This window comes from Erithacus rubecula, assembly GCF_903797595.1.
Source record: "Erithacus rubecula genome assembly, chromosome: 4".
Classification (NCBI taxonomy): domain Eukaryota; kingdom Metazoa; phylum Chordata; class Aves; order Passeriformes; family Muscicapidae; genus Erithacus; species Erithacus rubecula.
This window is the reverse complement of record NC_136686.1, coordinates 37,914,551-37,939,445: the sequence shown is the minus strand read 5'-3', so window position 1 is coordinate 37,939,445 and position 24,895 is coordinate 37,914,551. Positions and strand designations below refer to the sequence as shown.

The 24,895-nt window shown below is 37.8% G+C and overlaps 1 protein-coding gene across 2 annotated transcripts in view; it reads left to right on the top strand.

Moving 5' to 3' along the window:
- Positions 1–24,895, top strand: part of SRGAP1 (SLIT-ROBO Rho GTPase activating protein 1) — a 138,199-nt gene that overhangs the window by 73,400 nt on the left and 39,904 nt on the right. For both annotated transcript variants that reach the window (XM_079303560.1, XM_079303559.1), the window contains exons 4-8: positions 5,668–5,730; positions 14,539–14,721; positions 15,111–15,239; positions 22,328–22,549; positions 23,222–23,323. In XM_079303560.1, coding sequence (XP_079159686.1) covers positions 5,668–5,730; positions 14,539–14,721; positions 15,111–15,239; positions 22,328–22,549; positions 23,222–23,323 — 699 coding nt within the window. The remainder of the gene's footprint in view (positions 1–5,667; positions 5,731–14,538; positions 14,722–15,110; positions 15,240–22,327; positions 22,550–23,221; positions 23,324–24,895) is intronic.

Here is a 24,895-nt window from a genome sequence, read left to right as displayed (position 1 = left end):
TGCAAATTACTTTTGAAAAAAAGATATGTTTAGAATAAAATAGTGTTAGAGAAAAGTATAATCTGTCTCAATAGATGTCATATCCCTATGAAAGCATATGGAATTCGTTCACTGTTCACAGATTTTGGATTAGAGACAAACCATCTCCTGCAGATACTTCTACTCTGTAATCTGATCATACTGTTCTGTGAAATATTTACTGTCTTTCTGTGTAATAAATATAAATAACAAGAAAAGCAGTAATAGGAAGATTTTAAAAATAGACGAACAAGTGCATGCTTAGTGTCTTACTGCAGTCCACAGTCAAGAGCAGGAAATATCTGTACTGTGTTGGCTGTCACAGTAAGGGCATGTAATGTCTACAATTCTGTGATTCTACAATTTACAAATACTAGTTAGTCAAGCTTCTCTATATTCAATGATTAGATCTTTTCAGTTATATATCTTACAGCTTATTAATCTAATGGTGTTATACATCACTGCTTTTACTTTGTTTTAATTCTCTACCAGTCCTGCAGCAACAAGGTGCTTTACTCCATTTCCAAGTCTGGAGAGTAAGTACATACACCAAGTCCATGACCAGAACAGATCTTGATTGTGCTGTTCTGAAACCCCAGTGTTCCTGCTGCAGAAAGGGAAAATGTCTCAGAGTGGTTTGCCCCATTTCCCACAAGCAAGATAAGGGGAGACAACAAGCAAAGTCATAATCACTCTGAACTTCTTGATTCTTTCTATTTTTTTTCCTCCCTTTTCTCTTCTCAAGAGGGTGGGACTTCCCATTCTGCTTCTCAGTGGTAGATGTTGCTGACTTTTTCCATCTTCCTGATGGGCATGTTAGTTCTCAGATGAAACTTTTCCATGAAGTGAGCCCTACATTTTCTAGAAGAGTGTGGCTTGAATTTGTATCTTAAGATTGACTCCAGCTTGAATTGTACTAAAGAAAAGATGGAATACTTTCCTTCTTCTCTGGCCATGCTTACCACTGGAGTATTGTCCTGTTACCCCTCCTATGTGTGATATAGCACAAGCCATAAGTTTGTAGTAACCCCTTTTTCTACTTGTTCTGTAAAAGGTGTGTGCAGTAGCCAGCGATGATCTGGTAAAATGTAGTGGTAAGGGTGTATCCACTCCTTAGCCTTTGTACTTTGTTCTTGTTTCAGTCTCTGTTCTTCATCACTCTGTTTTTCCTACATATGTCTGGATATTTGGATTGTTTTGGGGAAATGATCCCTACTGGCTCTACCTTACATGGTCTGATGGGACTGGATGTGTTGTATTCAGCTATCTGATTGTATATGGCTTTGCTGTCTAGTCTGGCCTCCTTACCATGTCGATATTAATTAATTTTGTTCTCCCAGGAGCTGTTTGTCATTCTTTTTTTCCAGGGGTCGGGAACTGGCATCTGTTTAAATGTACTAAATGCAGGACAAAGTTAGGATATAGTACAGAGATTTTGTAACATTTATTGGAAGACATTATGTCAGGCAGGCCTTGTACTTTCAGATAGGCACCTTAATTGCTGGCATATAAAAGCAATAAGATTGCTGTTGATGCCTGGCCTTCATGCTGCACATAAAATTACAAAAATAAAATAGCAGACTTCAATCCTTGCGTGCTTGCACATTTCTTCAGGCAGATGGGGTAGCTGGCCTCATGGGGACAATTAAAGAATAAAGTAATAAGGAGAAATGTCAAGCAGAAGGGAAGAGTATTATGCAGAATATTTCATGCAGTGATTCTGGTTACCCCAGCAGTAATAATCAACTGTATAAACACATACCCACAAAATCCTTAAGCAGATTTGTATATTTATAATTTATAAACATGTATTTTCCTTGGATAGAAATCTACATAAGACAAGATTAACATGTCTTCTAATGTTTACAGTAAAATATGCTGGAGAAACGAAGCACAATAAACATTTTATTTCCTTAACCTGGCTCTTAACCAGGAATCTGACTTCCTCCTGAATCTGTTTGGTGTTATAGTGATTGTTGCACATAGATTTTTTGCATCATTTTCATAAACATTTAAATGTTTAAAAGGATAGCAAAGCTGTTTGTTGGTATACACTGGCAAGTCTGGGACAAAATTTTGCTGAGTTGGCTATGTTAGTGTCACGCAGCTGATGAAACCTCCATAAAAGAAGGGTTTGCACTTCACTTCCCACAGGGACCAGCAGCAGACTCATTTAAAAGCAATAGGCACAGAATATTTTCCTTAAATGTTGTAACTGAGTAGCATTGTGTATGCTAAATACAGACACTAAAGAGTTCCAGGAAGAACTGGACTGACCCTTAAATTTCAGTTGAAATAAACAAGAGTAAAAATGGAGTGCCAAATTATGCTTTAACTGAAATCAGTGGGAAAATTTTAACAGACTTCTATGAAAATATATTAATGTGGAGTGAAATTCTGAGTTTTTCTAACTTTAATCCAGAAATACAAATCTTGTAACATCAGTAGGACATCTGAAGTGTTGAAAGTTGAGCACATGCTGAAAGGAGGATTTAGGTATATTTGTTTCTGTTGCACGTGTATGATCTATGCTGCTATCAGGTGAAAAAAATATAATACTGTCTCTTAATGTCTTGAACCAGATTAGTAACATATATAATATTTTTAGCAGAAATTTGCATGTGCTTTCACATTTTTATTATATTCTTTGTTCTTTTGGTTAATAGGTGCATTTTTCAGGGACACAGTGAATAAATAAGCACATTCAGTGATTGTTTGTCAGGTTTTAATAGCCTGATTAGAGCTATCAACTCAGCTCCAGGAAAATGTGTGCTGCATCTTACATTCTGTTGTTTGGTACCCTGAGGACAGGCTCCTAGAGGAGCACACCATTCACACATGCTGAACCCTACTGCAGAGACTAGGTAGCATAAACAAGAAATAGGAAAGCAATTAACCACTGAAAATAAATTTTCTTCTTAACTGGTGCTCTAACATACCATATATTAGACTAAAAGCTGTATTGCTTGCCACTCAAGTCAGTATTTCTTGATCTTAAATGGTGATGAAAAATGTGTTGGCTCTTGAAAAACAAATCCCTTTTATACTGCTAAATATAGCCAAATTTCTTGATTTTTTTTTTTTTTTTTTTTTTTTTTACAATTCCTATAGAATCTTTCATCAGAATTGAAATAAATTGAAATGTTATCTTGCTGCAGGCATCCTCTGCAGATTGGAGTGCACAGATGAAGTGGTGGAAGGATGACTCCTTTGTTATTGTGTGGCACTTCTTGGTTGTCACTTCCCAATATTCACTCTTTTTGCTGATCACCTCCCTTCTTCTCTTTTTGCTTTCCAGTTTAAAGCTTTCTGTCCTTTTACAACAGCATCTTTCTGTATTGTGATCTTTCCCATTCACTTTGAAATTTACTATTGCTTGTGTTTTAGTGCTGGACAGAGCTCAAAAGGGGCAAAGGGAAGAAATGGGTCCTATTAAATAGTGATCATTCACCAAATCTTCTGCTCATCTGGTGTCTATTTGCATTAAGGTGGGACTGCATTATGAGGAGAAAAGAAGAGTGCATCCTTCAATGAACTGCTGTGTGCTTTGCTTACAGTTAAATCTCAAGGCCTAAAGAGAAAATTGGTTTGGAGTTTTCTGTCTCACCTTCTCAAACAAACTTTTGCACTACCAGCTTAGAGCATGTTGCCTTAGAATTGCTGTTGCTTTATTTAGGGCTTGACTTCTCATCAGCCTCAAGATGCCTGTGAGCAACAGTTGAAAGGGATAAATTGCTTGAAGCTGGGATTCACCTGGTGTTTCCTCCCACATGGGTATACTCTCATCTTAATGTCAGACATCTTGTTTGTATGTTTTGCCCTTCTTTCTACTAAAGTAATTTAAAAAAACACTTGTTTTGAGCACTATAGAAGCAGCTATCCAAGAATAAACAGGTGGCCTCCACTTGGAGCTTTGAGGAGGTGTGTAAGCTGTGTTAGGTCTGTGCTGCTGACTTTTGAAGGCAGGGTGCCAATTTAAAGCAATGAAAAGCAACTCAGAATTTTTGCTGAAGATTTTATGGCATTTCCCTACAGCAGCTTGCAAATCTGCAGTCTTTTTCCAGTTCTTCATAAGCACTCTGTGTAGTGTTACATATATGAAATTTTATCCTTCTTATTAGGTTATTTTAATCTGATATTTGCAAAGAAATGGAAGTAGTAAACCTTGTGTTCTAGATACTTCAGAACTAATTAATACCTCTTGAAAATACCAGTCTTTGGAAACTATAAGCAATAAGGAAAATTTCACAGCTTCAGAGCAGCTGTCTTACTGTGCCTTAGCTGCTACAGCTAATGCCCTTGGGAATGCAAGAATTTCACTGAAGTGTTTTTTTTAAATTATGTTCCTAGCTTCTTGTCAGTTGAAAACCATCTTGCATGTAAGGATTAGAGTGAATACTGGTAAGTGATATGACAGGTGCTTTAAAATACTGCCCAGAATTAAAGTAGGATAGTAGGAGCAGCAGAAAAAAAACCACCCAGAATTTTCTGTTTGAGCTACTGTTTGTATCTGTTTCATCCTCCTGGAAAACAGTGGGTGGGGGATGTGTGATGTGGTTTCTCCTCATATGTGGATGTTGTGCTGCAAATTCTCATTCTGAAACCATTATTCCTTCAGGTGTTTTAGTGGTGGCCAAGTATGCATTAGCAGATTTGGAGATGAGTTGTCCCTGAGGATTTTCCTTTGGCTTCTGTACAAATTCAAAGTACTTCTCATAGCTAAGGCCATTATCTGTCATGCAGTTGGAGGAGTTTTTAGAAGCCAGACTAATTATCAATTTATTCACGGGACAAAAAACATCTCACATTTCCAGCATGGATGTTAGAATGCTGAGCATCACAGAAGAAGTGTAGCCAGGCTGTTTGCCAAGTCCCATAGCTCTATTCTTTAGCTGCTTTCCAAAAGCTGTGATACAAATGCCTTCAACTCTTGCACAGTTGCCACCATTTTCATCAGATTGAGCTGCTGTGGAAAGCTAACAAAGGAATATATTTCAATGAGACTCCAATTAAATACTCTTGTTTTGACATATTTGCTTTGATAATAACTACTGCTAAGCATTTCTTTTTTTTCTGGGTCAGAATGAAAGTAAAGTCACAGTCCAGAAAAGCTAAACAAAGCTGGTTCAGCAGCACACGCTGTGGAATATTGTGCAGTTGGGTATCTGTTTCAAAGAGGAGCCACAATTATTTCTTGCATAAATATTTAGATAGTTGCATGTGCTGAGAAACAAAGACTATCCTAGATATAAAAATTGGGCAGGATGTCCCTCTAGAATATCATACTCTGCATGGGGTTTTTTTTGTATATATCATAGCAATTATAAAACAGTACACAGTTTGTTCTATTAAAAACATTAATCTTGAACTTTGCCCTTTCCGTTGGCACCTAATTTCCTGATGCTTTTTGGGAAAAATATCTTAAATTACTTCTGGGTTTCTTTTTAGAAGTCTTCTGTCCAGATGTTATCTGTCTGCCACTGCATCTCTGAGTCACTCTTTTTAGTGCACTGTAATTCAGAATGGTTTTTGTGAGCAACGCTGCATTCACAGTCTAGGGTGAACAATGAGTATAAATATCAAGAAACAAATGTATGGTGCAGTTTTTACATGCCCTTTTCTAATGTTTTGGTTTTTTTTTAATTACAGAGTAAAGAGATTTCATTTCAGCTTCATGAAGACTTAATGAAAGTACTTAACGAGCTTTACACAGTAAGTACAGTTACTTACTTGGCTTATACAAATTCCATATCAGACTACTTCTGTGGCCTTTAAGTGGAGTTTCATCAACTACACAGTTACCCCAGTGGAGTTACTTGTTTTTTGTCTTTTACACAAGTCTAAACTCTATTTTTGAAAAGACTCCTCACTTGCTTAAAATACATATGCTAATGCTTTCAGGATTACTCTTTACTTCTAACCCTTTTTTTCTCCCAGATTCTGGTAAGCCAGTTTATTGTAAGTTCTGTTGTTTATTAATGAGACATTTCTACTCAGAGCTTAGCAGAGCAAACTTCTTTATTTTCTGCCTTGTTTTGTCCATGCTGCCATCTGCTTAGTTTGACTTGTGGACTATATGCAGTAAAATTCATAGGTTTTTGCAGGTCCAGTGCTACCCTAAATATTAGATGCCCTTCTCCATCTGTGACTGGGATAAGTAAATACTGAAAAGAAAAACAGAGAGTTTTGTAGACTTTCCATACCATTTAGAGAGGTCAAGGAAAAAAACCACTGTGAACATTTGGCAAGCTCCTGCTATTCCGTAGCAAAATCTGAGAGAACTTAGGTCTGAACCTATTTTCTTGTTTGAAACCTATTTACACAACATGTTACTGCAAAACAATGTCTTGTCCATTTGATAACTATTTCCTCAGCTATTTTCTGAAGGTTATATTGTGAAAAAAAAAAAAAAAAGGAGCAATAATAATCCCTTTTTTAAAACATAGCTGAAGAATTAAGAGAAATTGGTAATATGCATCTCTTATAAAAACTTGTTTATTCTTTCTCGTTGAGGAAGTTGTACATTTAAATTCTCTTTTTTTGAATGGAAGAATTGAAACATATAATCTTCAGTATCCTGCATAATGATCTCTAGACAGCTCTGTTCCCCATCCTCAGGATGTGGAGGACCATAATAAAACCTTACAATATTGATGGCAAGAAACATTTGTGAACTTCAATAAGTTTAGGAACTGATTCCTTCTCCGCAGGCAGAGCTCAAACATTACTTTTGTGCATCTTAATGATTTTTCTTTTGACCTAGGAAAAATTGTGCAGCCATCAGTGGATGGTTGAAGAATGTTTGAACTCAAGAACAACTTAGGTGGCAAAAGGGAGATCCAAAAAAAAATCAGTGTTGTCTTTCTGCCCTGAGTTCTTTTGAATTTTTATGGACACAGTTTCCCAAAGCCTTCCTAAACCACCACTTTTTTTTATATTATTTGGGATTTTCTTGGGGGTTTTTTTGTCTCAAACCACCACCATTTTTGTAGGGTGCAGTACTGCAAAGCCTTCTTGGCAGAAGCTGTAGTCAGTGAAGTGTCCTGGGATCAGCTTCTGCAAAGCAGCGATAGCCACAGACAATTCACACAGCTGCAGGGGATCAGGGAGTGCAGGAGCCATGGCACAACTGGGACTTCAGTGCTGAATAACCCTGAAGATACAGTCTTGTTTCAATTAAGCAGTTGCATAACTCCAGTGTCTGGCGAGGCTGGGGATTAGTGCCTGTGCTCCCAGGGTAGGGAAACAGTGGAGCATGTGCTAAAATACTTTTCTGAAGTACCAATGAAAATTTGCAGGACTGGATATAGGTTTTCACTCTATTTCTTCACACTAGTGCTGTGTCTTCACACCGATAACCATCAGATTTAATCAGATATTCACTTCCATATAACGGCTCCCAGTGCATACTAATTCCTTTCTCAGAATTTAAGATTTATTTTTTAAATAGGAATATTTTTTATGTTATAAAAAATTCTGAATTTGTCCACAATTTCAGTCAGGCTACTGCTGCAGGATAGTTTCGTGGGATGGAATTTTCTTCACCTGGTTTTCAGCCATCTGCAGTGTAGATACAAATATCTGGGTTCCAGTTAAAGTCCCAGGAAATCTAATATGGGCAGATGAGACCCCTTTAATCAAATGCAAGAATCTGTTTCAGATTAAGTGATCTGTACTGTTAACTTCATTGTCCAGCTTTTCATTGATTGCAGAGGGCTTGGTCAGCTGTACATGTCCACATTTAGCTAAATAAAGCCCACACATAATAAAGTGACAATATGGTGCAGAGTAGCATCTGTTTCACTGCTTGCATGTTTAGAATGGTCATCATCATATCTGTGTATTATATCTGCTCTTGTACATAAAGATAGAACAGTATCTAGACAAATGGGGACCTCATGCACAGGTTTTTAATTTTTTATGACTTTTATTGTGTGCAGAATAAGATCATAGTGGTCTTATCAGAGCAAGTATTGACAGTTTTCATCTCCAACAGTGACATTTCTTAGTCTCAAAAAGGAGATCTCATTTACCCCATGATTATTGAGGGGGGAAATAGTTTAAAAAAAAGGTCAGTCATACTAATGTGAGATAAATCATTATGTCCAAAAAAAGGCAAATTTGTTTAAAATCTGTGAGTAATATACTAATACTGAAGTCTCTCCCTATTACTTAGTCCTGTTTCTTTGAGAGGAAAGGTGCCTTCATGAAGTATAACTTAAAATGTGATGTCACATGAGAATTTAAATGCCTCTCAAGCCTTTGAGTGAGAGGCAAGTATCAGAGCTTTAATATGTATAAAGAAGGTTTAAAAATCTGGTCACTTCTTATCATCATGCTTTATCTTACAACAAAGGTCTGTAAATTAAGGCCTTTGGCTTGTGTTGTCCTCATTACAGGATTGTTGAAAAAATAAGAACAGAGGCAATGAACCACAACTTCAGAAGACATTCTCAGAACAAAGCAGGCTTATTTTGCTGGAATAATCAGAATTTTGTAAGGGAAACATTAATTTCTAATTTTCCATCTCTTCTATGTAAAGGGGTTTTTTAATGTTACATTACACAGGTTTTCTAAATGTTTTATGACTAGTAAAAATGCATTTTAAAACTGTATTTTCAAATTTCAGTATTTTATGCATGGATTTTAAAATTTGGACTGAAAACATAATTCTGAAAACAATAACAAAGCTTCACTTTGTATCTTTGCAACTTCAGCGAAATTATGACTGACATACTTAAAACTATGCCTGGTTTCTCCATGGCTGTACCAGACAAGTTGGTATTTTCAGGTCTGCAGCAGCCCAGCAGCTGCACTCTTTTACTCCTCTCCTTACCATACCTTCAGCCAGTGCAGGCCAGAAATCAGTCCCATGTTTTAGGTAAGAATATAAGCTATAGAAACTACAGTGAGGTGCACCTTTTGAGTGAGGGGGGATGGGGAAAGGGGAGCTCAGTTAGTTGTGTGGGGTCACAGATAAGAGTTTTTCCTGCATTTACAGAAAGTAAAGTTGGTGGAACTGAAAGCTGGAAGATATTTGGGTTGTAGTTTTTTGTGAACTGGTTGATTTAGAAATCTTCTTACATGTTGACTTAAAGAGGCAACAGATTATTGACTTTGCAATAAGTCATCTTTGCAATATAGAAAACTCCCCAGTCAAACCCTTCTTCCATTTCTCTGGGAAGATAAAATACCTTGCCTTGTCAGCACTGGTATATAGCAATAGTATCTGAGTGATGGGGAATGGAAACAGAAAGTGGGCAGACACTTTCTTGTATTGGAGAGAGTTCTTCACTGGACTTATTCAGAGGTCAGGACATATTCATAAATATCCTCTAAAGACATCAGGAAGGTCACAATTTTGCTAAAAATACACAGCTGTTCCAGTAATAAGGCTGAGGGAAATGGTGGAGAAAAGTGATGCACTTCATAAAAGTGTATCTTCATGTCTCCCACTTGGCTTTCCAAATTAATCCTACTGGCATCATACATTTCATAAGTGATGCAAATGTAAAACTCTCAGAGAAAGGAAAAAGTAGGGAGAGTCCAAAGCAACTTGGATGTTAAAAAAGACAGGGTTGCTGTGCCAGTTGCATTTTCCATTGATTTATCTTACTCTTTAAAAATCTTGGCTTTTTTCATTTCTCTAGGTAGTTGCTGCCAGATTTTCTTTTTTATTTGCTAAAATAACACAGAATCTGAATTCTCTTTAAAAAGTTAAGTTTAGTTTATTATGGCACATCAGAGATCTGAGAAGGTGAAATCCTGTACTGATAGTAATATGTAAGTAATAATTCCTAAAACCACATCAGAGTTCAGCTTGGAAGTGAGTGAACAGGATGCTGACAACAGCTCATTCTAAGCCTGCTTAACTGCTGGAGGCCACTGACATGGTAAAACTGGCATAAGATTTTACTTATTTCTTGTGCAGAGCACTAACTAACCCAATTTAATGAAGCCCTTGGGACTCCACCTTCTGAAAAGAACTCACAGCTTAGCAAAGACAATTCTAAAACAATTCAAACATGATAAATGCACTGGGGATGAGCTGATGTTCCAGGAAATTCCTATTTCCTGAGAAACGCTATGAAAAAGCTCTTAATTATGCAGTTTTGTTATAAAGTACATGTTAACACAGTAAATTTCAATATATTTTAACTCTAGTTTTCAGTCTTGCCTTGGTTTAAGTTTTCTAGAAAGTAAGTATTTGTGTAGAGAAGGAAAGCCAGTCCTCTGCTCTGGGAACATTCTTCACTTATAGCCCATAGAAGTACAGCACTAATTACTGTCTTGTTGATGGATTTCCCTAGATAACAACTGTGGGGTTAAATAAAATAGTTATCTAAGAATGTACTCTAGTATGCCTTTCCTTGTGATAAATGCTATCTTCTTCCTTAAGACTATTTGCTGAGCTCTTATGAATGATGCTGAATCTTTGGCACACAAATTGTGATGTTTATACTACTAAGTGAACAGTCTGTCACCTACAAATGTGAGAGTATATAGTTAGGGTAGCATAATCTTTTTCATCTGCTTGCAGTCTGACTCAGTCATCTGACACAAATATATATTTTACATCACTGGATCAGCAGAATAAATCTGCTAAATTAATAGCAGATAAACTCAGTATTTAATTTTAGAAAGGTACTAGTATGCATTTGACAATGCTGTTTCACTACAGTGGAGAAATGCAGCAAATATCATTATGACAGTTCAGCATCTGCATAATTGCAACCTTGCTCTCTTTTTTCAGTGGATACTTGATGGCTGATCAATAAGCATGTTGGAGACTAACAAAAGTCAGTTCAGTGATGGATACTCTCACAGGATGGTCTGTCAGTTCAACAGTTTGGTGGACATTTCAGAAGCATTATTACTTGTTTCATGAGATTATTCATAGTTTGAATAATAGATCTGTGAATCTGTTACATGTTTACAGATCAGAAGCCTACAAATCCCAGAACTTTTCATACAATTAAGACTATTTAGGAATGCCTGTTACTGTGTTTAACAATATCTTACAGTCTTAAAAACTCCAAGGCAAAAGGATGACATAGTGTTAAGGGAATGAATCATATATGCAATAAATTCTAAACTAATTTGTTGAGGAAGTATGCACTAAAATACTTGGAAGCCAACTCCCTAACTTGTTCCCATTTGTTTTTCCATACATGTCTCTAATACTTGTCTCAAATTAAGTTCAGCTGCTGCTGCTCTTAAAAAATCATTGACACAATATGAAAAAGGCTGGAAAATAATGAATGTTTTCCCCAATGGCTTGCAAAATAATGATGTCATTAGTACATGAGATAAGCAGTGCTATCAATATAAAAAACTGGACATGACTCACATGCATAGGCTGATCACTGCTCTTTACAGATTCTATATTGATTCCTAAGCAAGTGAGGCTTGAGTAGGACTGACTCTGACTGATGTCCAGCCCTGTGAATACAGAGAGAGGGTTTCTTTTTAAATGTTAGTTAATTAGGAAACCATTTGTACCAAGAATTTCTGCAGAGTTTGTTGTGAGAACATGGATTTCAGGTAGAGGTCTTGGTTCCCCATGAAGGCTATGAGTTCCATGTAGTTCTCCCACAAAACTTGCCTTTCAGTCAGCATAGAGTGAGGCATTCTTGATTTGGCAGCATGTGGTACCAAAGAAGTGAGAGGAAGAAATACTGCTTGGTGATGTGACACTAGTGTGAAGGCATTGGTGAGAACAGTGATACACTTGCACTGCTTCAAGGAGTGCTTCATTCAGTGAGGAGGCAAACTGAAGTGTCAGCCACTGCAGAAAGACGTTTATGCCTAGTCTGCTAGTCTATTTAAAAACTTCATTGTTTACTGCTTTTGGCAAGCAAAACAAATCCTTGTTTCACAACTTAGGTGCTTTGAGATGCAGTTAAAAAATTTGGAGATATATTTGATACAGAATCACAGAATGTGCTGAGTTGGAAGGGACCCACAAGGATCATTGAGTCCATCCTGCTCCTGGTCCTGCATAGGACCATCCCCAAGAGTGATGTCATGTGCCCAAGAGCATTGTCCAAACAGTTCTTGAACTATGTCAGGCTTGGTGCTGTGACCACTTCCCTGGGGAGTCTGCTCCAGTGTCCAGCCACCCTCAGTGGATATCAGTTGGATATTTTCTAATATCCAACTTAAACTTCCCCTGACAACTTCAGGCCGTTCCCTTGGGACCTGTCAATGGTCACCATAAGAGAAGAAATCAGTGTCTGTCCCTCATAAGGAAGTTGCAGACAGCAATAAGCTTCTTCTTCTAAAGACCTTTCACCATCTTTGTTGCCCTTCTTTGGCACTCTCCAATAGCTTTATATCCCTCTTGTATTGTGGTTCCCAAAAAAAACTGCATACAATACCTTAAGGTGAGGCCATCCCCTTCTGACACAGAACAAATGATAAAAAATAAAAGCAAACACCTCTAGGCTTATATAAAGAAAGAAACACTTAAAAGATTTGAATAGAAAGGCCAAAGAAAGGGCCACAGCCTTGCTTTTATTTTCCCTGTCATTTTTAATACGAGCCATATCACTTTCTGTGTTTCTCTGTTTTATTATATAAACCATTTATTTTAAAAGTCCACTTCTTCTCTTTGCAGTAGTTCTTTTGTTTCCATGTGGCTGTATAAGTTAAGCTCCCTGGATACTGGTCATCAATGACTTTAAGAGTGCCTTTGGAACAGTGCAGGATATGTGAGACAGAACATGCTATTTGGTTAAACTGAGAACCTTGCAGACCTCAGCCCTGTGGGCTTGCCTTCTCTTCCTAGCCCAGCTTTGTCTGTCTCTGGGGTTTTGTTCTGCCTCATCCTTGCAGAATTGAGCTGGTGGGGCAGCAGCAGTTTCCACTGGGTGTAGGCAGTCAGTATTTGGGCAGGGAGCTCTGCACTCTGCTCAGGCCTTGCAGCAGTGTGCTATAGAGGAGCAGCAGCAATAGCACCAAGTCCTGCTCCAGGCAGGAGGTTTTTCCACCGCAGAGCTGTAAGCAAATGCTTCTTAAAATAAAAACAAGGCCACTTTTTAGTGCTTGTCTCCAACTGTTTTACCTTACTACAGGAAGCTGGTAAAGAGTTTCCTGTTTCATTTTTAATATCAGTGGCATCAGTCTTACGTAGTGGCATACAGAGTTATGGTTTATACATTGTTATGCAAAATTGCATCTCTCTGAAAGTGTCTGTCTTTCTGTTGTGCAGGACTTGAAATAAGCATTAGTTCAGCCACCCACTGGCATGACATGCAGTTTGTGTCAATCTATGCTGAGATGTGCTGTAGTAAATTGGCAATATCTAGATGTAGTGTTCCCATTTTGCCACTCTATGGATACTCCTTAGCCTGGCCTAACTACTCAGTTATAAAAAATACACTCTCCCAAGGGAATAATTCAAGGCAGCTTCCCAAAACTGTCTGTCTCCTCCATGGGTTACACAAGCAGCTGATTTGATTCTTCCCTGCCTGTGTGTGCTTTGGGATGAGAATGGTTTGCATGGCCTCTACCCAAAGATAATATCTGCTGGTGAGAGCTCTGGCACCCTTCAGAAGAAGAGAGGAGCCTCTGGCTGCCTGAGGATGCCTTCCTGATTTGTTCAGTGCTCTAAACTTGAGACAACAACACAAAGAAACAAACAACAAAAGACTTGGGAAGACAGAAAGACACTTCCTTTGGTGGAAGTGGGCAGAGACAGCCCTACCCATCAGAGTTGGGGCTTTGTGATTGCTGTCCACTATGCAACATTCAGGCTGAGGTTTCTCTTGCTTGAAGAAGAAGGGGAGGACTGGGCTAAACCAGTCCCTTTTTCCTCTTTGTGGCCTGGGCAAGAGTGTATTTGCATACTGGCAGCCCAAACTCTCTCATCTGCAGACCCAGCAGGTGTGTAGAGGAAAGATGCCTTTGGGTCTATGGGGAAAACACTTTCACAACTTATGTATCAGGCAGCTCCTTCTTCAGTTCTCATCTGGTTTTACATTGTGCCCAGTCTGCTGGCTGTGCAGTGTGCAGAGACTTCTTTCCAAGCCATGGACAGCCATCCAGCTATCTGGGGATTTGCTCCCAGGCCAAAGCTTCCCATTCCCTTTCCTTCCTTCCCCTTTCCTCAGTGCTGAAGGGATCCCTCTTCTTTCAAACACTCAATGTCTCCACAGCCAAGATGTTACTTAGCCCAGAAAATGGTTATGTATCAGATAGATTTGGTACTGACACAGACTTAGTTTTGTTGCTCATTATTTTAATTTTCACTTGAAGACAAAAATTCTGAAATCTAATAAGAATGGCTTCTTCTCTTTCCTGTTAGAGAAATTAAAGGAAAATTCCCTATTTGAAATACTGTTAAATAAATCAGAAAAGAAAAATGCAACCAAAAGTTCTCAGTCTCCACTGGCAAAGAAACTTACCCAAGATCCATGTTTATAAGTCAACATTTTGCACAAGGACGCTGTGATTTTTCTGTAGATACCTTTATATTTTTATTTTCTCCAATTCTCCTTTGACTCTTGCCCTTTGCAGGTCATGAAAACATACCACATGTATCACGCAGAGAGCATCAGTGCAGAAAGCAAACTGAAGGAGGCAGAGAAGCAAGAAGAAAAACAGATTGGGAGGTCAGGAGACCCTGTTTTTCATATTCGACTGGAAGAAAGGCACCAGAGACGGAGCTCTGTGAAAAAGATTGAAAAAATGAAGGAAAAAGTAAATAATCCTTTTATTTAGCTTCATTTGAAATAAATTCAGTGCATTTCTGACATTCTTTGGCATTATATTAGACAGAGAAATCCAGCTGAGAAATAAAATTAAGCAAGGTACACATAATAAACTAGCAGTGGGTTATAGATAACTTGACATAATTTCAGTTCTGAGAGGGGAATATTTCATTCCCGATATGATTCTTACTGTAAAGTTTGTCTCATTTGAAACAAAATATGAAGTTTTCACTTTGTTTTATATTTCTTATATGTATAACAGGCTCTAAATTGAGATGCCTTCTTGTTACTAGGAATGCGTGCTTGGATTGTTACCATTTCTGCTGCATACCAAAACTGAAGTGATTAAAATACATTAATATGCAATGTCTTTCCTAGCGTCAAGCAAAATATTCTGAGAACAAGCTGAAATCCATTAAGGCCCGTAATGAATACCTGCTCACCCTTGAGGCAACCAACGCTTCTGTTTTCAAGTATTACATCCACGACCTTTCGGATTTAATCGATGTGAGTATTGGCACCTTTGTGCTTATGTTTATTCTGTTCAGCAGTAATACTTTTTTTCAGTTTTAAAGATAATGTGTTAGTCATATGGATTGCCTACAGTACACTTGTTCTTTGTAATATTGTATGATCCAATTAGAAGTTTTTCCCTTATTTCCACAAAATAAAATGGTGGTAAGATGCTGAACTCATTCCTCTGAATTTCGAACATTGTGCTTGCTCCCTATGTGTCAATAGAAAATACAATGTTTCCATTTGAATGATCTCTGGGATCTAAATATTTTTTACAAGATAAACTTCTTAAGTAGTCATCTAATGGTATTTAATTCAAAAGAAGTAATTTCTTCCATGGTTTCAAAATCCTTTTGTTTCATTCATTTAGTCATTGAATCATACATACAGTGGCTTCATACTCTTACTTCATGCAGTTTGAAGAACAGACACAATCAATCCTGTACTCTGTACTGTCAACACATTTATTACTTACTTTCAGTAAGTTGTTTGTATGAGAACATCCTAGAAGAATGAGGTTATACACTAATGTTGATTTGTGCCAGCATTTAGTCTCCTGTTTTACTGACATTTGTACATGATGCAGAGAGAACTTCCTGAACATGTGTCACCCTCTTTGTTAGCTGACTGATGGAGAAAATACAGGGACAATGAACACAAACCCCAGAACATTCATTCATTAGCAGTATAGGGTTAAATAGCTTAGTGGGTCTACCTCTGTGGCCCATTTGGAATTCTAGATATTTGAATGTGCTTGCTACTACAACAGTAGTGTATGTTGCTTACAATAGTAAACAACATTCATATACTGCTCTGGTTTATACTATAGAATAAATTAATACAGAGTTTGACAAGTGTCTCATCTCTACTGGCTGGAGAAGCAAAGCTTCACAGAGAGAGGGAAGAATGCCTTCTTGAGATTAATGGACTAAAATAGCTGCCTATACGTATTTTATTATCTGTCATCTAAATACTGATAGTTGGGTTTTTTTATCATTTCTAGTTTTTCCATGATTTATAAAACATTGCCTGATTTTGTTAAAACTTCTCCCTTTCACATAGTTTTGTTCATTTCTTTCTTGCTTTCATATAAAAGATGGCAATGACTTTTTTGCATATTCAGTATTTTTTCTCACTCTATTTCAGCATCTCTTTTATTCCTTTCCTAGTTTTTACTGCATATTTACTCCTGATTTTTTCTGGTTTATTCTGTGGCCTGTCTTTGTCTAATCTGTATCCATCCACTTAAACAGCCTGCTCCACCCATCTAGGCTGCCCAGACAATGAAAGCATTTACCATGGTCTAGAGGTGGATGATTAGGGCAGAAAATAAAGGACAAGCCATGTATTTGCTGGGGTATCCCCCAAGTGAGAAGTTGACCCTACCTAAGGGATGATTTTCCTGCTACTGCTTAAAGGATGACAGATTTTTGGTCAGTAGTTAGGGCATGTCTCATGCAATTAAACTTCATGAATCCTTCTTGAATTCTGGAAGGAAGGAAGGAAGGAAAGGTCCCTTTCTTTTTGTTTCCATCACCCTCACCTCTTCAGAAGCTGGGTAGATGCTCATTTTGTCACCTCTCCTACCTTCTCTTTCAGAGTTCACATTTCTCAGAGAATGTCTCCAGTGTGTGTTTCTACTTGGTCAAAACTTTATCAGGTTGGAAAATGCATCTGATTCTTACCCACTTCTGTGATGTCCACAGAGGTTTCTGTAGCAGTGAAAACTGAGGGCAGGAACCACAAGCCTGGAGCTTTACAAAGAATTGTGAGAGAAAGAAAAGTGAAGCTTTCTGTCCATGCACACACAGAGCAAACACTCATTGGAGTTAGTGTAGGTTAATGTATTTACTCAACCATGAAGACTAGAGCTTCCTGACTGCTAGCCTTTAATAAAAATACACATTCTACAACATTTAGTAAGGCAGAAAATTTGTATCTACTCTGCCTGTCTTTCTTAAACCCATGGACCAATGTACACAATAACATTCTTTTGGCAAAATGGCCTGAGCAATTACTCTTCCCTAAGGAATTTAAATGGAAAGTCTAGCTGCCCTTTGCATTGCTGTTTTGTGAGAGTAGGCTGTAAACTTGTGCAACCAGAATTTGCTTCAGAGCTAATTTAATCCAATTGTGAGTTGTTTAAATGAAGTGTCTTTCAGACATTTGTATTTCATCAGAATATGCTGTGAAAGCATTGGTATTTAGACAGTGTTTGCCACTTGACAAAGGAAACTCTTTTAGTAAATTTGCAAGAGTCTTGGCAAGGCTTCAGAGTTATATCATTGGAATGTGAGACATGCTTCCCAGTGGCCATATGTTGCAACAGTCCAGACTACCTCATTCTGTAAATGTGTTCATGTCATGGTACAATTTGGAGTTTTCAGAGCAGTGGTGACGATTTCATTCTTTGACCTCTCTATTTTGTCCCACTTTGCCAGCCTGACTTCTGTGCTTCCTTGAACTCTCTCTCATTGTCTTTACAGAAAGGGATTACTCTGTGTCTGAATTGCAGTTAACATGGAAGACTTTGGATTTCCCCAAGCTGTTGATGTTGCCCAAAAATGAAATTGAATGTTTTCCTATGTTAGTAAAAAATATGTCTAATGAAAATGGGATAAATACATGCAATAATGTAGTAAACTGCTCCATAAATATTTTTTCTGACAAGGTTGGGGAGGATAGTGGAACTATGCATTAAAGAAAAACCAACCAAAAGCTACTTTTCATTTAGCTTCCTCTGCATTTTCCATATATGAGGCTTATGTGGAAAATCCTAAATTACTGTTCCCCATCTGAACTCAGTCTGAACTGTTCAACGCTGTCATTTCATTAACAGAGCTCAGGGCATCTGACTTAAAATTATGATGTGTTGCTCATTTTAAACTCATGTGATAAAAGCTGGATGTTTATAATATGTGATATTGCTGGAGTCCTAGCTGGATGGTTTAATGCATTTAGTGAGCTGAGGGATGAGACCAACATTTGCAAAGAAGCAGAGAGATAAACAGGATTTGATATGCACAGTGTATTTCTGTCCTCTGCATATTGTACTAGAGGAATTTGAATTTTCTGTTAAATATTTCTTCTCTGCTGACTAGAGTGGGATCTAGTTCAAGTGGAGGACAGAATTAATTATTTTCTTATTTGTACTTGTGAAAAACAGTAAAGACTAGCGGAATTAAATAAGCTTTACCTAGTATGCAGAATTATTTTAAACATTTTGAGTTTCAAAGGAACAACAGACTATACACTGCTGCTAATCTGGCTGTTACTGCCAGCATCTGTCCTTGTGCCACAAACTTTTACTCATTTGCATTCATTAAATTTGTCTGAGTATAAGAGGAAGGTAAGGACCCTTTTTCAGATTTACTGTGCCTTTTTCTGATCTGAAGATAAATACTAGGAAAGAGTGATGAAAACAACTTTACTTTAGTTCTGCTGCTGAAATAAATAAAATATTAATGTGTTGGTCTTTCTTAAAGTGAAGTTTCTGAATCTCTAATTGCAGTATGCATGCTTTGAATCGTTAAGAAGTTAAGGAACATTTAGCTATTGTGAACTTGATTTATGCTGTAAAGGTTCTTTATTAATCATTCATAAAACCAAGTTTAAAACTAGGGTAAAATGTATGCAGCTCACAATCTGTGTTACATAAGTCCTCATAAATATGGGATGTACCCTTAGATACCTTCGATTTGAATGAGGATGTCTGTGTAACAGAATACTTAGAAAGTGCCTTATTCAGAGATTAAGGCTTTTTTTATTAATTCCTCTCTCCATTGACATTAGAATTTTATTACTATTCTTGAAACAAAATTAAATGAAATAAGAGCAGCTTGGTTTGGTTGAAGCTCTGTGCTAAACACTGCAGTTTGTTTTATTCAAGTCTAAATATACTCTGGGGTACAATAAAGGCAGTAAATGCTCTTGAGACTACTTCAGATTTAATTTCAAACAAGAATAAAATGCAAATTACAAAGTTAATTTTTCACACATATCTCAAATGCATCCCTCATCTCCCTTCATTTTGCCCAACCAAAAGTCTTTATCCATCCAGAAATGCAAACAAACTCATAGACTCTGACTTCATTCTGTTATTTTTCATCTTCATGTCTTAGTGCACCAGGTGCCATCTCATCTCTAGTCCATAGGCAGGTAGCAGATCTGTGGGTAGATAACCACCCAGGCTGTACCCTCAGTGCTGACAAGTGAACCTTTAACACTCATGTTTGTTTTGGCTAGCAGTGGGGTTGCTCACTTGAGCTGTGGAAGTCTTTCACAAATCTGCAGATTTTTCCTGAAAATCAGGCAAGTATATGTGCATGTGTGTGTATCTGCACACATACATACTTTTTGGCAACATCAGAAAGGTTGATGATTAATTTTTCCAAGCGTGGTCAGAGGCAAAGTGGTCCTGGTGGCAGTTTAGTGGAAATGCCTTAAACTTCTGACCTCAGTAATGAACAAATACCAGAAGTGCTGTCCCCATTAGAGACAACTCTCATATCAAAACCATCTTTACAGCAAATTAAAACAGTACATTTCTTTCTGGGTAGCCAAGAGTTGATACTATGACAGAGCTGTGTCCTAGTTATGAATCTCCAGATTTTGGCGAAAATGAGCTGTGGTCTGGCAGAGGTAAGAGTTATGATGTCTGAGTGTTTAGTTTTGCTTTTGAAAAATAACTTCCTTCATACAAATTCTATTTTTGCTTAAGCAAAAATTCAATTCAGATGTTTTTAATTCCATTCAAAGAGATACTGTGATAAGGCATTAGTTCAGGATCTGCATTTAATTTTTGTTTTCTCTGCTGACACTGGCATTGCAAGAAAATGCCTTAGCCTGGCAGGATATTCTGCTTCAGTTGAAAAATCCTCTTCTCATCTGAGAGGCCGTATTTGTTGCCTTGTTCAGCTGTCATCACTTGCCAAAGATGATCATGGTGATACTGACTGAGTAGATTAAGGGTTAAATAATGAAGTTGTGTCACAGCATAAAGGCTGCAGACTTATATTCCAGCTTGCAAAAAAGCTGCATCAGAAACCCACACAGCTCTAATTGTAAATCAATAGGCTTTCTAGTAATACTCAGATTAATCCACTAGAGCCAAAATTCAGGCTGTAGTTTTGTAACACATGGGTAGTTGGCAATGCTAAACCTGGCATTGCCCTCTGTTCCTAATTCCTTTTCAGTTTAATCTTCCATGAGGTCTCTCTGAAACTAATGCACATGAAATAAAACAGCTGTCCCAATTCACTTTCTCATCAGCACTTTTAGTCTGTCTTTTTCATCCAAGATAGTGAATTAAATATGAGATCTGATTTGACATAGAACAAGAGAAAAACACCAAGAGACTTTTCTTTTAGAAACAGTATTTTTGAGGCTGGTGTTCTTTGAAATATGGATACACTTTAGTATAAAAGTGTGGCTGTTTTAGTAACACAATATTCCATTTTATAAATGCAAAAGAGGGAGGTTAACATATGTGTGTTTGATTGAACGTGACATCTTTTTCGTTTTCTTTGAATGGTTCAGCATCTGGTTTTTCGGAGAGCCACTGTCCCATCTGCAGTTACTACCTGGAGTAGTTGCTAGGAGTGAAAACTTAGTCTTTCTGGAAGCTTTGTTGAGAATAAAACAGCTCTGTTTTAGATTTCAGAGAGCAGCTTGATCACTAGTCATTACCTTACCTAAGTCATGGTGTGAAGTATTTCATTCTCTTCTATTCATTAGTGAACTGTTTCATTCCCTTCTACACAAAGGTTTTGGTATGGTAAATAGGTTGAAAGCTCTTTTGCTATAGTGTTTACTATAGTGTTTAGTATGTCTGTCGTTTCCCCCCCATCTATTTCTCTCCTTTTTCAAATAAATAAGAGGAAAGGCAGGGGAATGTGATCTCATGAGTCCTGTGGGGTTTGTAATAGTTTTGAGGGAGGTACTCATATAGTGCATGTATGCAGATAGGGTACAATGGACTGAATCCAAATTGCTTCTTTACCCAGCTCCATAGTTAGCTTGGAGTCCTGCAGGGATGGATGGCTTCAGGCTGTGGGTGGGCACTGATGAGGAGTGGCTGGGGACTGAGGGATACCCTGGAGCAGAGTGCTCTGACTGCTCTGGCCAGGCATTGGCCTCTGCTTGGGACAGATCTCAGCATAGAGCTGCTTTGTACTGCAGCTGTTAGCAAACTGATGTGCCACTGTTGAGGTGACATTCCCCCTTACCTGGAGGCTCACTGAGCAGAAACTGGGGGTATTTACTCTACACTGTAAGGAAACCATCAGTTGATATGGTACTGCTGTGACATTTTTAAAATATATTCAGCTGTTCTCTAAAATATTAATGAAACATGAATATTGCAACTGAGGGTGTTTAAAATTCAAGAACAAACACGACTTTATGTTTTACCAATTAGGTTTCAATTACATTCCATTTCATAGAAAAAAAAAAAACATAAATTATGACTTCCTGCATTTAGTAACATTGCTGGCTCTATATGAACATGGAAAATAAGGTGTTTACATTAAATACATTTTCATGATCAGGAGAAAAGATGTTAAGCCCTTCCTGTTGTATCAAAAAGCATTTTAGATGGATTGCTTATGCTCAAGGTATTTGTGGAAGTTTTTCTTTGGGCACAGGCATGGTAAGCAGGAATTGCTTCAAGTTCACTTTGCTTCTGTCTTTAGCTTAGATGATAGTTATTTTAGGTTGTATTTAAATAGGTGATTCAGGGCTCACAGATGCTATTGATGCTGAAAAGCCCAGTTGTGTGTGGAGTCCTAGACTTTATTGATATAAACAGTGCCTGCACTTCCATATCTGATAAGCAAACTGTCACACATGTATGCTTCTATACTAAAACTGTCCATTAATCTTTGCAACAGATTGAGGATACTAAATACTTACTGTCTTGATCCCAGTGGTGTATTTTAATTTAGAAGATATTTTGTAAAATACATCAAAGATAGAAAAATTTCAGGATGGAGAATTTTAGTGATGGTGTCAGTATTGTGATATTGGAATGGCGTTCCTCCTTTTAAATTTGCTTTCTTTTCCCTTTGTTGTTTTTTTAGTGTTGTGATCTTGGATACCATGCTAGTCTGAACAGAGCCCTAAGAACATACCTTTCTGCAGAATATAACCTTGAAACTTCCAGGCATGAGGGATTAGACATCATTGAAAATGCAGTTGACAGCTTGGAGCCACGCAGTGACAAGCAGAGATTCATGGAAATGTACCCCACTGCTTTTTGTCCACCAATGAAATTTGAGTTCCAGTCTCATATGGGTGATGAGGTCTGTATGCTGACAAGTATCCCCACAGTGTCTGTTCTGTATACCAGGATAGAGAATTTATCATTTACCAAAACCCTGTTACAAAGAGTTTGGTAAAAGGTACCCAAAAGTCAGTAGAACAGCAATAACAATTTGCAAAAATTGCAGCACTGTCTGTTGCTTCAAAGTTCTCAACCTGCATCACTCATAACAGAGTCTGTGGGTGCTATTTGAGAGCAGCTACAGAGCCACTCCAAATTTTTCATGCTGCAATGCAGTCTTTTCCCCTTCCTCTTCCCCCATTTTATGATCTGGAGATTTCAGGCATACTGGTACCTCAGCTGTACCTTGTTCTGCTATACCAAAGGCCAGTAGAAAAGCAAAATTCAAAATCACTCATGCACATCTTATTTTCTGAAGGTAACTCCAGGGTTTGCATTTCAGTGTGGTACAAAAGCAGCAAAAAGCACACATACAAAAAGGCTGTGCTTTTTATTCATAAGCTGTGGTACATACTTACACACCTTATAGCACATAAATACTTTAAATTTAGATGGGTACATTTTATTGTCTGCTTTATTAAGGAAGCTTTGGTAGGAATTCACCTAGTTTTAAGGAGAACAGCTGAAGACTATTGACTGGGGGTTTTATTTGATTACTTGCATCTTACATCTCTTTTTGATTCTTTGTTAGGTTTGCCAGGTCACTGCCCAGCAAACTGTGCAAGCAGAGCTCATGCTTAGGTATCAACAGCTACAGTCACGATTGGCTACACTCAAAATTGAAAATGAGGAGGTAAGATCTATGTCTACAAGCATTGAACATAGTTTTCAGGAAGGTGCAGTGTTGTCTACCTTGCCAAAAGCATGTAAATGACCCTGAAGTGGCTCCAGTCTATGTAAGTGGTTTTTATTTTAAAAATCAAATTGTGGCACATATGCTAAGGTAGATCCTCACCTGCTTTACAGAGGTTTGGAAACTTTGTCTTTTACCTGTCCATGCATTCACATTACTGAGTCCCATGTTTTGCAGATGCTTCAGTGTAAACTTTTTAGTGCACATATTTTTAAATTAATGTGAACAGAAAGCCTGTGAGAACAGTTATTATCTTCTATGACCACCTTCCATCCAGTCCTCAACTTGCTACTTCTGTAGTACAAAGGAATTTAAACTGTATACTGTGGTAGCTGAGTCAAGATCTCTTATGCTCTCAGCTACAGCTATTTATAAACATGACTTATGAATGCCTATGATGGGAACAGCTCACCTAGCAAAATAAAATGCATTTTTTTGTAAAATATGGAAAAAACTATGCTGTTCTCTTTCCCCTGCTCTGGCAGTGGAAATAAAGTGTACTTTTATCACAGTTAAGGCAATGTTCAAGTCCTTCAGTTTACATGAGAACCTGTTCCTAAAAGAAAACATAGAAATAATTTAATTTTTTCATGTACTTTACTGGATAAGTTTTCAGGATGCCAGTTTTTCTCATTTTAGTTTGTATGTCAATGAGACATGTACAGTAGTCTTTAAAAAACCAAAAATACTTGCATTCAGAAAATCTCTCAAGGTAACAAAGATGGAAGGAAATGGAAGTGCAATGAAGTGCAGGTCATAGGGGGAGAAACCATGTTTGACAGGCATGGAAGGAATATTTGCCTATATTGGAGATGTGTGTAGAAGTGTCAGTGATTTGGTTGACCCTGCTAGAGACTCCATCTGAAGCAGAACTGGGAAGTAAATCACATCCTTGTGAATCTTACCAGTTACTTTATTGCACTGTGGAAACTGCATCCCTTGTCCACAGCATCCATGCCTGGCTTTCCAGTATGAGCAGTGGTGCTCTGTAGGTCATAGGAAGGGCTGGGAATCTGGTGTAAATTGTTCTTTCTCTAGTGCTCTCTGTCAATGATGTACTGCACTTCTGCAGTCTAAACTTCACTGTGCCCCTCATCATAGCACTGCACAGTATGGGGTCACAGATATTTTTTCTCATTGTTCTGGCCAGATCCAGACCCCTGGATGTACATATTCAGTATAACACACTGAGCACATTTAGGAGAGCTGACCCTCCAGAGTACTGTGTCATCTCTATTGCCTTCCAGATTAGGGGACCTTAATCAAATCATGTCACACTTCAATTCTAATTTCAAACAAATGCTTGAGTGCACTACAAAGCCAACACAAGGGTTCATTACACTTGTGTTTGTGTTAGACCATGATAAAGCAAAGAACTATATAGGATACCTGTTACATAGTTATCTGTTATAGAACACCTGACTTTTCACATTTTCACACCAGTTTGGGGGAGTGTGCCAAAGAGTTACTGTGAGTAATGAGCTTTCTGTCTAAGCTGTTCCTATATCTACT